Source organism: Prinia subflava, chromosome 6 (genome assembly GCF_021018805.1).
Source record: "Prinia subflava isolate CZ2003 ecotype Zambia chromosome 6, Cam_Psub_1.2, whole genome shotgun sequence".
NCBI classification, from domain to species: Eukaryota; Metazoa; Chordata; class Aves; order Passeriformes; family Cisticolidae; genus Prinia; species Prinia subflava.
The window spans coordinates 19,505,968-19,520,729 of NC_086252.1; the positions used below are offsets into that span (position 1 = coordinate 19,505,968).

Consider the following 14,762-nt stretch of genomic DNA (forward strand, 5'->3'; position numbering starts at 1 on the left):
GTATGTTCACTGAAGCACAGCCCTTTCCTGAAATATCAATGGGTCCAGGTATGGGGTCAGAGGACATACAAGCAAACCTTGTGCGCTTCTCATAGTCCTGTGACATGACCAAACTTACAGACAGCAGGCAAAACACGCATGGCATAGCCTGACAACATGCTAAAGAGGCTCCTGGGCACAGGCCAAGGGATGTTCACATGGCTCTGGAAAACAGAGTGGCCGAGCAGGGATAGATTGCTATCTGGCCACAGCAACGAGGGCTTAGCTTGGGCATCTCTGTCAAACACAGGATTAATGATGGGAGTGGCACACTAAGTACAGTGAGTGCTAACTATCTGAAGCTGCATCTAGACAAAAATAAAATACACTTTAAAAGTCTGGAAAAAGCAAAGTTCTTGTATAAACAATACTGCAATCTTCTACTGCTTGGTGTTCACCATTTTCTTTAGTCAGGTCTGTAGCCTGACTAGCTGGAGACCTGACCAACTGGCTGGCTGAAGACAGGCTGATCAGAGCCTGACCCAGCCAGGCTTCCAGCTGCTGCATCACAGAACAAATCAGCTTGGCTTTTTGTAATTTATATGTTGTCAGAAGTCATGGGCCATTTCTTTCAGATACAGGCCTTAGCAATTTCCTTACACACCTCTTGCAGTGTACAGTTTGATGCTCTTGCATGTAATCAGCTCAGTACAACAAACCTTGAATCCTCTGGGGAACAGCAGACAGGACAGAACACTGCTGCTGTTAGGACAGTACCTCACCATCACTATGAGGTTTTCTGCTGCCCCCGCAGATTGCCCTGCTATCTGCACCACATCTGTAACTGAGATTAGAAGAAAACTACAGAGGTGAATTTTCTGTGAAACTTCAGTGTTGAGGAATTCTTCACTGATTTTAGGCATTGGTCAAAATAACCTTGCTCTACTTATGTCTACTCAGGCTGGACAAGCTTATTTCTTCTTCCAGAGGTATGTGGAAGAATAGTTCCACAACCATACACAGGCTGGAAATACAGTTACACTACATTCTGATTCAGCTCTACTCTCCCTTACTGTTTTATGCAGTTATTATATTTTCTCTTGCATGTTACGTAGGATTTTTTCCCCCAAATTGTAAATGCTTCATCCAGAAAAGTAAAGGTATGATTATAAAGAACATGGTAGTTATCTCATTGTTCTATCTCTTAAGCTTCATAGTGCTCAGTTTAACTTGAGGCCAAATTAAGTTTCTACAACAGTGAATAAACAGGAAATCCAGGAGAAAGTCAGGAACTGATTTCTAGCCCTTTGCTTGTATTTCCAGAGTATGTTTATTCTCCATACAATGTTTAAAAATTTTATAGTATATATTCCACCACTCAGGACCTGCTGCTGAAGCTGCCCCATACATACACAGTCTGGTCAAAATCCTGCTAAAGCCATCGAAGATTCCCAATGAATTCAGTGACAAAAATCAGGTGTAAAGATGCAACTGAAAGCACATGGAAAAAAAGTTATGGAATGTTTTCTCTGGCCTCACTATGACTATCAGTCTCCCCAGTCATCAAGACCCTAAGGCTAGACAGCCTAAAAAATGGTGTCAAACAAGGTTTTGAAACTTCAAGGCAAGAATTGACTTTTGAAAGTATTAATTTAAGGTGAAACAAGGTTACAGAACTTAATAAGAGTCCCAGACCTTCCTATTTTTGAAATCTAGGTGTTATTGATGTTGACAACTAATTTAATCAAGTCTCAACGGCTTCTCAACTGAACCATTGCTCCCCTGGATGTCAGCACTTCTGTATAATATCACAGTTGGCACAAAATCAGTTACTTCTGTAAAAAGCTAAACATCAATTGTATTTGTATCTCTGCTCTTAATGAAATAAATACCCATTCATACAAATACCCACAAACACATTTTCTTTGTCATACCCTGTCTCTGAGGCAGCTCAATTAACCACTCCTGCATCAAGACAAGTCAGGTTGGAATAAGGAAGACAAAGTCAAATAATAGTAGATAATGCTGGTTCAGTAAATACTGGCCCTTACAGCTTGTTGTAAGGTGAAGGAATAAAGAAAAATTATAAAAGTACAAAATTATAGTAAGACTGCACAAAATACTCTGAAATGAATATACAAAATGTAGCACAGACTCTGGGATTTATTTTCCGCCCACTACATTCATCCTTTAGATATATTAATCCCTTAATGCAATTATTTTGAAGGAGTGGGAAATATAAGCACATTCTTTGTTAAGGATACACCAAAAAACATTATGGATATTCATATGACTAAGATCATCTGAATATTCAACAAAGTTATCTCCTCTCAAAACTCACTAGCAATTTAAAAAATAATGCTTTTAGGATTTGATCTTCAGAGCTACTGAATGCTTCCAATGACATACTGAGCATCTTTGACACAGTTTGACCTTACAGCACACAGTGCACATCAAAACTGTGAGGTAAACTACTCATTAAAACAATGGTATAATGTTCTCTGAATATTTCTCTATTTAAATTCTGTATATGGTGCACAGTGAAATCCCACAGTCTACTAGTTAATACTAAAAACAGTAACATCTTTTGTTTCCTCAATATAAATAGATTTTGAATTTAATTAGTATAAAATGCAGTGTTAAGATTAATTACTAATCATTACTGGGAAGTCCTGTTCATTATAGGATTCAGCAGTTAGGCCAGAAACACGAAAATTGGGAAAGGTATCTCCTCTCGTCTGAGAAAAAGGTAAAGAAAGATTTGTTCTAGAGAGATTGGTCTATTATAAATCAAATCAGTAAATTAATTAAGATCTATTCTTAAATTTTTCCACTTCTACTTTTATTTGAGTTCAATTTGCAAGCATTTGGAGACAAAAAAAAATATGCTCCCTTGCTCATTTTCAGTACAATATAATCTGTGAAGCTTCAGATTAAAAAATAGCATAATTCTGTTTGGGCAACACCCTTTACCAAACACAATTACGGCAAATCTAGCTTGACAATTAGCAGCTGTTCTCTAACTGACAATTCTCAATGCTTACTGCCATGTGCAATTCCAGAGATTCACTGGCACTATTTACAGGGAGTTATTCTCAACAGTAAATAATTGCTATGCTTTATATAAAGTTTTAGCAGGACCGAGACCTTAACTTTGATCTGATAGATGGTTCTGTTCCTAGATGAGTTCCATTTTTAGGGCTATTTTAGAGCATTTCTTGGATCCTACTGCCAGCAAGTATTACGAGTATCTGTACTGCATTTGTCCTATGATGCAAAACCTTAGGATATGAAGAAAAATAAACACTGAACTGTAAAATGCTCAAGTGCAGAGCTCAAAAAAGTGATCCATCACTCTACCTCCCAAACTCAGTTAAGCTACAATTAATTGAGTTTACTGATGCCCCACATCTGCAACCCAGTAAAGTCCATGACTGTTGTGCTGCACAGCTGTGATTTCAAGCCTCTGTTTGCATACAACTCACTGGCAGCAGAGCAAAAACTATTTTTGTGTTTTTAACATACAGACCAGTTAGAAGTATGAAAGCCTCCATGTCCTGAGTGAAATACACAGCTTCCATTAACTTTATTGAAATTCTTACAAAATATAAATTCTGATTCATTTTTAGGTAGAGATACTGTAATTACAATGACTTTTTTCCAATTCATTTGACTTAAGAGTGCCTGGTCTCTTAAAGGTGAAAATACTAACACAGAAGTACCGATATAAAAAGATTTTATTGTGGAATAAATTAGTAAAATTGAAATGTATTTCAGCTTTTGTTTCTATTGTGATGTATGGCATTAAGAGGAAAAAAATACACTGAATCCAAGTGAAAACCTGTGATATTTCAGTGAATGACACACACCCAACCAAGAGACCTACCACGACTTACTGCTAGAGGAAGGGCCTGTGCTCAATACGAGTGCACAGTGACAAACACGACAGCTCAAACCATGGTTCTACTGAAAAGAGTGGCAAAGCACCTATGGTTTTGATTTGCCAAGATTACACTCCATGTACGCCCAGCAGTACCTGCTCATGGGCCTGAAATGAAGAAATCTCTTTCCTTTGATTTCTGACTCGTCAAGAGGAATCACATGCTATCACAGTTACACACAAGTTAATACTGGAGATAGTATTCTTGTCACCAAGAATTGGTGAAAAGCAGTTCTCTAAACCAGAAGACCATAGTTCTTTTGTTCTTTAGTGTGCATAAAGCTAGCCTGAAACTTTTTTTCACATTCTCTCTTAGCACATGGTCTGTTACTTGTTTGGTTTGGTTTGGCAAACAAACATATACTATCTATAATTACTTTTCATCTGAGGTTTATAAGCAAGGTTAGAGACTCAAAGGCAGAAAGAACACAGACTAAAAATCAGTATTGAGGAGGGGAAATGATCTTTAGACAGGTGAATTACAAATAACTTGAGTTTGGGAAAGAAATCTACTTTGGACAAAAAAACTACTTTGTTAAAACATGACTAACCAAACCTTTCATCCCAGCTCTGAAAACTCTCATCTCAATTCTCTTTGACAGATTATGCTTAAATATATGGGCACCACAAACAAGGAGTGTTTATTAGCAATGATACATTGATACTCCATTACCCTAATGCATGAGCAATCCCCAGTGCTGCTAAAATTATTGGATATAATGTTGCTATTGTACTCAGCTTTGTATTTCTTCTCTGTAGCCAAGTAAAACATCTACAGATCCTCAGAGCAAGGACAAGGACATTTCACAGCATCTTTGCTCTTCTGGTGGGAAGGTTGGAGGATTTCCCTTTCCTTCCCTGCAGAGGACAACTTTCTCCCTGATCTCAAGTTGGGACATAAGGCAGAGCAGAGCAACACTGACAGAAGTTCTAAAGGTCTGTGAGTCATGGCAAGGACAAAAGTCTGCAGAGATTGTGTTTCAAGAGTAGATCTTGTTGTTATGCAGCTTTTCTAAGAAGATAAAAACCTTGCAGTCTCAAAAACCCCATGGGTGCCTTGGCCAAGCAATCCAACACTATCACCCCTTACAGCTGATGCTGCAAAAATTCTCAAATATCAGGACAATGAGTAAAATCATCTGACCCTCAATGGTGAATGTACCAAGGCTGTCCTTAATTTTTCCAAACAAAATCTTCTATTACAAAGGGACTCTGTTTTCTAGTTCCTGTGATTTCTTTTCTCTCTGATGCTTTAGCAGCAACAGTGATACACTAAGACCAGAGACAATCAGGAATGCATTCTATCTAAATGGGAACATGCATATTCAACTACAGTAGTGGCAGCACAAGAAGCTGTGTCTATAGTAAAAAAGTGACAGATATGGAAGCAATTAGGAGAACTGTTAGGTTAAATCAGAATAAATTCATTCAAATTTGAAGTTAAAGGTTCTTGAAAGTGCAGATTTCAAAACACGCTGAACGTGACTAAATTTCCACTAAAAGATGACAAAACAAGCTGTATATGCTACAAAATTAGTTCCAGAATGTTTAAGTTCCAATGTCTCATATAAGTAGTTACATACTTTATTAACAATAAATTACTATTACAAATGTATATTTAATATCCTGCTGTTAGTTTCAGGCCCTTTAAACTGCACAGACCATTACTGTGGAATAGAAGCATTTGTTAAGAGGGGATAAGTGTACTTGATAAATTATAGGGATTAACATGATCTTAAATTAGTACAAGAATTTAGCTTTTTAGTATTTATTTTCTTGATGCTGCTCAGTTTTTGACAGAGGAAGATATGACAGTTATAAAAATATACTTCAAACAGAGGATCATCTCAGGGTGGGAAAAGCATCTTTTTGTTCTTTTTGGTATTTAAAGAACTACATTTTCAGTCCTTGTCAGAGGCACGATTCCAGTCTCCCATTCCCTCTCGCCTCTGGGATAGCACCACCCAGTGGCTACGACACGTATGGGAGACCGCAAAACCCACCTACACTGCACATTCCAGAGATAGTTGCAAGCAGATGTCAGAGTGTGCCATCACTCATCTTCAAACAAAACACCACACATATGGCAGAAAGCCCATTTCAAGTCAGGGTTACCTGGAAAGATGGAATATGGCTCCTATGTAAATTCCTAATCTTTTGCATTACTCAGTAACTGGCCAAAAGCTGGAGAAAACTCTACCAAGATTATGAATCTTAATCCGTATTTTTTCTGGTTTGCTTTAGGAATGAAGCATATGTTGAGTGGAGGGAAGAGGGATAAGAGACAGGGGCAAAGTACAACGGGACATATAGACACTCACGGTTCTTTTGTTTACAAAAGCATCTTTGTAGAAAGTTAAGAGAATAGCATTATCTTCCTTCACTGAGCAGATGAAGCAGCATTGCCAGCAATGCCTTCTGCTCTCAGCCAAACCTTTCATTTATCTTGCAAGCTGCCAAAACTAAACCTGGCAACAATCTGATTTTAGAATACAGAGGCCCCATCACAGCGTGTGAATGTCAATTATATCAGACAGCTGGAAAAAAAGAGCAAAATCACAAAGGCTTTTAAAAAATAAAAATGACGTAAGAGCTTTAACCTATCCTTATAACGCCATGCACAGATGCACGAGCACAATAATTTTTATTAGGATGTCCTGTACCAACTTGACAAATACAGGTAACACTTAACTTGCTGTGCCCTCTTCACCGAAAGGTAAATGGAGGGAGAAAGCATTAAATTAATGTAAATAGAAAACAAGGAAGGAATGTAAGAGACCTATAAAAGTAGGTAAAATACACCAGCATGGTAACTGTATTTTAACTGCAATGAGAAGTATCTCTTACTGAATGTGCTATGCATCTTAGGCAAAACACTCAAGTTGAGTGCTGCTGCTGCTAAAAGTCACTCTAAAAGGTCAAAAAGGATGAATTTGCACGAAGGCATCAGCACTCTGACTTAAAATAGCAATAAAATAAAAAGCATATTTGCAATAATTTGGACTGATAATGGGGGACAAAGACCTAATTGTGCTTTTGTTCTGACAACAGCTCCAAGGCCTGTAAAGAGGGGTGTGGAGGCACATTTGACCAGGTGTGAGCTTTCTTTCTCGCTTTGCTTGATCAGAATCTCTTTTATCAGTTTAACACAGACTCAAATGTAGAGCAGTAGCAGACAGAAAGATCCTTTGTTCCCCACTTGAGCACAAACCAATCCTCCATCATAAACTATATTCCTTTCTAAACTCTTTATGGCTGAAAGAAGAAGCAGACTCCTCACTGGATCCTCACCTCTCAGGGACCTCTACAAGTGTAACTTGAAGGAGGGTAGTCGAAAGCCTTTCAATTACAGGAAAAATTACCCTGCAACAGGAACCAATCCTCGGTAGTATATAAACAGATATTACGGTATAAATTTCACATGTGCAAAAAAAGCTCCAATATAATTTTTTCTCCAGATGTACTTTTTCTACACAGAAATGTAGGGAGAGGTTAAATGCAACAGCAGATGCAATGATTGGGTTACTGACAGTCCAGAAATTCAAGGCAAGAGCTGTTGCACAGGCACAGAACTGCATCTACAGCCCATGTACAATAAGCCTACACAGCACTATCGAATGCATCTACCAAGGATTTCTACCTAAACATACTTCATCTGATTATGTCAGCTCACATTAGTTCTATAATCTAGTACAAAGAATGTTGTACTTAGAATCGTGTTTTTTTCTCACCCATTATGAAAGCTGCTTTAAGAGTGTAGAAAGTATTGAGAGAAGTATTCATTTGCTGGCTTGTTTGCATGGATACTGCAGAACTATCATTTGCATATGGTACTGGCATTCTGGCATCTATCCACAGAGCAATCAAACTTCATCTTGATGTTTTATTTAGCCACAGATCTGGCACTTTCATGTAAGTCAAAGTCAACAAGCTTTAAATCAACAGAATTACTTCTACCCTATTAGTATATGGCTTTTATAATTTGTAAAAAATTATGTATTACATCAATGCTCCTAAATAGAAGGATATTACCTCCAAAACACCTTGATCTACATTACATGATTTATGAGCTGTAAAACATGGTACACAAGAATCTATCAACTGAGTACTGATCTTAGTAAAGGAGTAAGAACTAGAAAGTCACGTATTTTTATCCTGCTCTGAGAATGAGCTCTTGTCCTACACATCTGATCCCTTTGTCTGGAGTCAGGGAAGAATCTTGCTGCACAAGATTCATGAAAGGAAATGAAATCTTGAAATCAGAGAACAAGAGTAACAAACACTCTGGAAAGGAGATAAGATAAAATCATAGAAAAAAAAAAATCTAGAATCAAGTAAGAGTTTGAGAGGAACAGGTAGCTGAAGAAGTTAAAATGTTATCAAAGCTGTGCAGAAACATACCTGTTTTTGTTAATGGGCTAGAGAAGAGCTGCTGAAGAAGTTTGTTCTCTGAAGTTCGCAACACCACCACCACGTCAGCAGGAAGAGTGTCTCTGTTCTTCTCAAGGAATGCAGAGGCATCATACAATACCTAGTGTGGGAAAACAGAATCAGAAATTTTGATGGAAAGGGTTACCCAAAACCTACTACGTTCTTTAAAACACGAACAGTCAGGATGACCAAACAGAACAGCTAGCTTGGGCTGACAAGCTAATGAATTATCTGCAAAGGACTTAAAAGTGAACTATAGCAGTGTATTCAGAATGTAAATTGGCTATACAGAGTACCTATACTTATAGAATACCATTGCACACCAAATTGGGGTAAATGGCTTAAATCCTGTTGTGCCATGCTCAGCCATGTCTATGCATGATGCACTACAACAGAGATACTTCGTTAAAGCTTAAGTTGACAATTTACATGTGATGTAAGAACTGGTTCTCAGGTGGTCACTTTCTATTGATTGTCTGCATCAATCCTGTCATCTGTAACTAGACCTGCTGGAGGAACAGGTTGGACACAACATAGGTATGTAAAACAACTTCTCATGGCACTGAAAATCGTATTAGGAAAACAAAACATTCCTCTATTTCAATTATTTTAACTGTTTTGATTAGAAATTAGTGACTGAATATTAGTATTAATATAGGAATCAGTTAATTTTTCATTTTGTTTAATTGCAATAATTTTTAGAGCTGTTTTATTAACACTAGCAATATTCCTCTCAAGCCCAGTTTCCCTGAAGTCCATTAATTTACACAGAAATTGAATGTTCTCCGGTAAGAGAAAAGTGGCCAGTATTGTTTTTCTTATTTGGCCATGTGGGTACAAAGAACATACTAAAATTGTGTGGATTTTAATGGTTATTCTTAACAAGACAGAAAGCCTGACCAAAATATATCTTAAAATTTTGGAATCTTATAATGATCCAGAGATGAGACTTAATTGGTAGCTATATAAAACATGGCTATTTTGATTCTGTCTATGACTAAATATTTGGGCCTGAAATCACAAACAAAGCTCATGTTATGGTGAAAACTGGACTGTTACTCCCCATATAAAATAATACGTGAATGTGAACCTCTGTAACTTCTAAAAGAAATTAGATGTTACAAAGTACAAGAAAACGTGTCTACTGGCAAGTCCCAGTCTTTCCAATGCACTCTATAGGGTTTTAAGTTCTGTTACAGATACTGCTTTACATTGCTTTTCATACAGATACTTTATATACGTTCACACACAACTACTGTGGCATTCACATGTCATTCCTGTGCCTGCCCCGGCTCCAGAGGGTCATTCCTTTGAAATGACTGTAGTACTGCATTTCTGAGCCCAGGTTTCTTGCAGAAAAAAGATGCTCACTGTCTACACAATCTGTGTAAGAGCCCTAAGGATACACTCCAAAATGGACTGCTACACATAAAAATTTCACTGTAGAGTGAATGTTTGCATAAACATTATCATTTCTTCTATTAAAATGAGGGGGGAAAACCCATAAAACAGAAACTCTGGATAAAAACAAGTAACGACCATCACTATTACTCGAAATAAATAAAAATCACATGACCTTACCTTTCCAGCATAGTGCTGAATACCAAATGACAGTTCCACTCCTTTTGGTCTCCAAAAGTATTTGCATCGTAAGTTATCTTCAAATTTATCTACACATTGAGAAAAGACACTGATTGAAGTGACAGAGTGATTAACTACAATCTTCATCCTAATTCGTTTGCTAAACTGCTGCTCAAGAAGTCAGAACTGCTATAAACACATATTATCAGACTGCTCAGAAATACCAAACTGTCACATCTGAATGGAACAGTTTGTTTTAAACTAGCCCAGTAAGACTGTCTTTCAAACATCGCTGTTTGTGGACACCTTTGTGCATGGAAAAGTATCAAGTAGGAAGACCCAATGAGAAGATGTGACGATTTGTCACATTTTGCAATGAATTTACTTATGTATTTGCAGGGTTTGGAGTGAGTTTATTTCTCATACATACATACATTCAAAACTGGGCATACATCATGGTCATTTAAATGTCTACTATTTGTATTTTCTCTGTGTTCCTTTCTGCATTTATTTAGCTTTGTGCATCACATTTTAAGGATATGTTAATGTGCTCGGTTTGGAACTGTCTGTCATGTACCTTTGGACTTCTACAGAAAAAAGAAGCTTCTTTATAAAACCTCCTCTAAGGAGACTTTCTGTTTCCTGTGATTACCCCTAAACAGCTGACAGAAAAAGGAACACCAGCTTTTAAGAAAAATGTCTTTTATGTCCTGTGATATTTTGTAGGGTCTTTAATATTTTGTAATGAAATTAGTGCTGTCTGTCCAACCCTGAGGGCCCAGGCAGCGATTCCTGCCTGCTGAGCCAGGGAAACATCCCTGGAAAGAAGCAGGACCCAAAGGAACCCATGTTAATAAGAATTAGTGTTTATACTGTGAAACTTGCTATTACACTAATTTACCTGAACAAGCAACTAGAGACCTGAGACCAGAAGCAACTAATAACATTCTCTGTCATGCTGTGTGCATCACAAAATATTATCAAAATGTTTTTTCTAATGTTAGAATCCATTAATATTTTTGTTAGGTTTTTCTTTCTATTACCACTTAATTGAGCTTGTATTTAAAGCAAAAATAACTAAGTTTTAAATTTCTGGGGGCTGGGGCAGAGTGGTGGAATTAATGATTGTCTGGCACAACTGGACAGGGCAGAAAATATATATATATAAATAAAGAACTATCATTCTTTTTCCCATATCTTTGCCTGAAAGGTCCTTAATTTTGAAGTTATAATAATTCAGAGAGAAAGAGAAATTTTTCATTCCAAAGGAGGTTCCTGCCTTCCTTGGCAGACACCTGTGTTTCAAACCAAGACAAGGAACAGAATGCAACCAGAGTACTTATTGTATCTGTGACCTGACTACCAGTTTCAGCTTAGCTTAGCAGTAGTGCAAAATATTGTACACATATTATGCAATTTAACTGGAAACTATTCTTTTTCTCTAACAGTTTGGGTCTCTGCAGCACATTCCATTGAAGGAAGTGGAACTCTGTTTTATATTGCAGGGAAGAATGCAGCTCTAGTAAATAAATGCAAGACAACAGCTTTAAACATGGCATGCACTTAATATTTTAAGGTTGGCACCAAAATTTGTATGTATGTAAAATATACATGAAGACAAGGAAATACTCAGCCAGACAGCACACCAGAAAAAACACACACTTCCTGTTTATGACAAGATAATCTGGAGTGAAGCAGTATTTTCTAATTGGATAAACATGGCCCTAGGAGCCTGGGGAAGTCTAAATTTTACTTTCAGCACTAATGCTACTCACAGGGTGGTCCTAGATACAAGATACTACTATGTCTCATCCTTCCTGTCAGTAAATGGGGATAAATACCACCTGATGTACCCCACATACATGGACAAGATACGGGATATTTGCCTGTAACTTTAGAAAAACAATAAGCCCTTGATATTTGTTACTTAAGACAACTTTTCCAGTTTGAAAAGGATAGAAAATGTAAGCAGAGAAAAGTGATGAAGCACAATGAAAAATATCCTTAGAATACCAAATGAAATGACACAGTCTTGGGATTAGAGTAGGAAAACTTGCATAAAGATGACACTGCACTATAATACATTTGTCATTTGCCAGACCTTTCCCGGAGTTTTACTTGCACATACCAACTAAAGTTAGGTCTGTTGCCTGAGGAAATCGACTTTCTTCATCTAGCAGAGACAGGAGACCCATGGGTTTCTGAAGGAACATATCTAGAAGGGGACGGTTGTCCTCATACTCCACTGTAGTGGCATCGATTCCCTCACTCTGATATTCCATCTGCAAAAGTCACCAGCACAGTTTTAATACCGGAACAGTAAAAGCAATATCGTCATTAGGGCATTTATAAAGCACAGCAATGCTCTATAGGCCTCAATAACATTATTTACCAAACTTCAACAGAAAGATGTCATTATCTCACATTTAAATCACATAATCATTTTTTAAAGTACTCCTGGATATGATTATGGTGTAGGATGCAGGATTCAGATAGACTTTAACAGAGTTGAATTTACCTGCTCCAGTGCAAAGATATGTTGATTGAAATAAAACTGGATCTGTTCATTAGCAATATTTATGCATAGCTGTTCAAAAGAATTTCTTGCGAAGTTCTCAAATCCAAATATGTCTAGTATCCCAACATTCATCCCACTTTCAGCACTGCTGCATGTGAAAATACAAACAAAATTCATTATGGGCAACAAACAATAAGTTAAAATAAAAATAAACTTGGTAACTAAGATTGCATAACTAATTCACTCTACTGCAAAAATAAAGGAGGAAAAGTATGTCTGAACTTAAGACTACTTGTGCATTTGTTCAGCATTGCTAAGACTTCTGTTTTTCAATTGCTTCTTGCAAATTTCCATTTGAAGGCAGGAAAATCATAGGTACAAAGTAACAGACACCTAGCAGCGATATTGAAACTAGGGCTTTCATTAGGCAGATCCCAAATAAAATCGAATGTCTGCTCCTGCAGGCAGAGAGAAGGTGTCAAGGTTTAATGGTATGTTTTTGCTACACTAATTCAGAAGTGTAATTACCAAATCTGCTGCTGCTACAAGCTGGACTGTTAAAAGTCCATGTGCTAACTCAAGTACACTCAGTCTCTACCAGAACTGCATGAAATGAGAATATGTCTATATGACATAGTGAAGTAGCAAGTAGAGATCTCAGATCAGAGGCATTTTCACATCACCTGAGAGGTTCCCTTCTTTCTAAAATCTCTACAGCTTCTTCAAAAGATCAAGCCAGGCAGATCAGTGCCTGGCAATGAAATCATAAGGATGCTCAATATAATGTTTCTGTAATTATAAGAAAAATGAAAGAATTATCACAGCTGAAGTAGCAGCACAATAATCATCTGAAATCTGCATTTATTACTTGCTTACAAAAGCAGGGGGATTGTAAGGACTGTGAATACATCCTGACATTTTTCAGTGTATTTCTATTATTTATCAGCCTTTTGTATGATTTTCCTGTTCACTACATAGGAAGCATCTTTTAAAAAAATTGTACAACACTTCAACCACCCAATTTCCATTGACTTCAGTAGCTAAATTCTGTTCAGCTCTTTGAAAATGATGGGCTTAATGTCCTGGAAACAGGATTCAGTATCACAGCATGAAAGCCATTTTGAAGCCTTAGCCAAAATAAACACAGCACTCTTTCTGCAAAATCAAAAATATACAAACGGATGAACCCATCAGACATATGCACAGTAAGTACACATGATTCAGCGATGTGTAACTTGCCATATATTTTTATCTGGCTGAAGCAGCGTATTAATACGATTTACAATCCAGCTGAAGAGGCGGCCATAAAGTGCTTTAGACATGGCATCCCGCACGTCCGCTGCTTTGTCCACAGTGTTTGTCCGGATAATTGTCTCCCCCCGAGTTACAACGCAGTGCGAGGTTAGGGCCTCTTGAAGTTCCTCTGACCCAATGCTTAGGAGTGCAGCAGCTAAAGACAGTGGAAAAAGACACACAACTGTGATTATGAAGTGGAAATCACCAGCATTGACCAACTGCTACCATGAGCTAGAGACCATCACAAATAGAGTCAAATTGCATATACAGAACTGACAATGTTAAAGAGTGTATACCATTATCTAAGGCTTCTGGGTTAGGAACTTCACTTTTATCTGTTTGGTGTTGTGAAGAAATAGCAGCAAACTCAATATTTCCCGTATTTAAGATTCCAGTCAGTATTCTGTACACTGAGTACACTTCCTGTAAAAGATGACAAGAAGCACTTTTAAGGAATTTAGTTAGATACACACATCATATTTAGGCTATGAAAGAAAAACATGGGCACTGGAATGGATATTAAAGCCTGTAGCTTCCTCTGAAACCTCTGAGTTCTACAAGTTCAAGTAAGCTTCTATTTATACAAGAAATAGTGCAACAGAATTGCCTCAGTACTAACTGGGAACTCAGGCAGGTCTTGCCTGAGTGGGGGTTACACTTTCACAGTTCATTTCTGTCATAACAGAGATTTTGTGGCTCACAAAATTTTGTACATCCACAAAACCAAAGGGCAGCACTGGAGGTGGTTTGCCTAAATGTCAATAATGGTTTAGCAACTGAATCTCTTACCTCATCAGTAAATCCTATAATTCTAAAACAATGCTGAATTGCTTCGAACTGTCTTCCATAGGAATCTTTAGTAACAATATCATGCATTACTCTTCCAGTTTCATTATCGATATATCTAAACAGAATGGGAGAAAGGAAGCATCAGACTACCACATGTCAATACAAGCTCCAGTGTATTGGAGTGACTTAAAAGCAAGTACCTCAGTAACTGGAAAGAACATTTATCTC

At 37.4% G+C, this 14,762-nt stretch overlaps 1 protein-coding gene across 1 annotated transcript in view; it reads right to left on the reverse strand.

Annotated features, from left to right (window-relative positions):
* Nucleotides 1-14,762, reverse strand: part of MYO3B (myosin IIIB) — a 222,531-nt gene that overhangs the window by 115,603 nt on the left and 92,166 nt on the right. The window contains exons 17-23 of the mRNA XM_063400539.1: nt 14,535-14,649; nt 14,042-14,168; nt 13,689-13,899; nt 12,450-12,597; nt 12,060-12,213; nt 9,932-10,020; nt 8,321-8,450 (exon numbers count right to left, since the gene is read on the reverse strand). Of these exons, the coding sequence (XP_063256609.1) occupies nt 8,321-8,450; nt 9,932-10,020; nt 12,060-12,213; nt 12,450-12,597; nt 13,689-13,899; nt 14,042-14,168; nt 14,535-14,649 (974 nt within the window). The remainder of the gene's footprint in view (nt 1-8,320; nt 8,451-9,931; nt 10,021-12,059; nt 12,214-12,449; nt 12,598-13,688; nt 13,900-14,041; nt 14,169-14,534; nt 14,650-14,762) is intronic.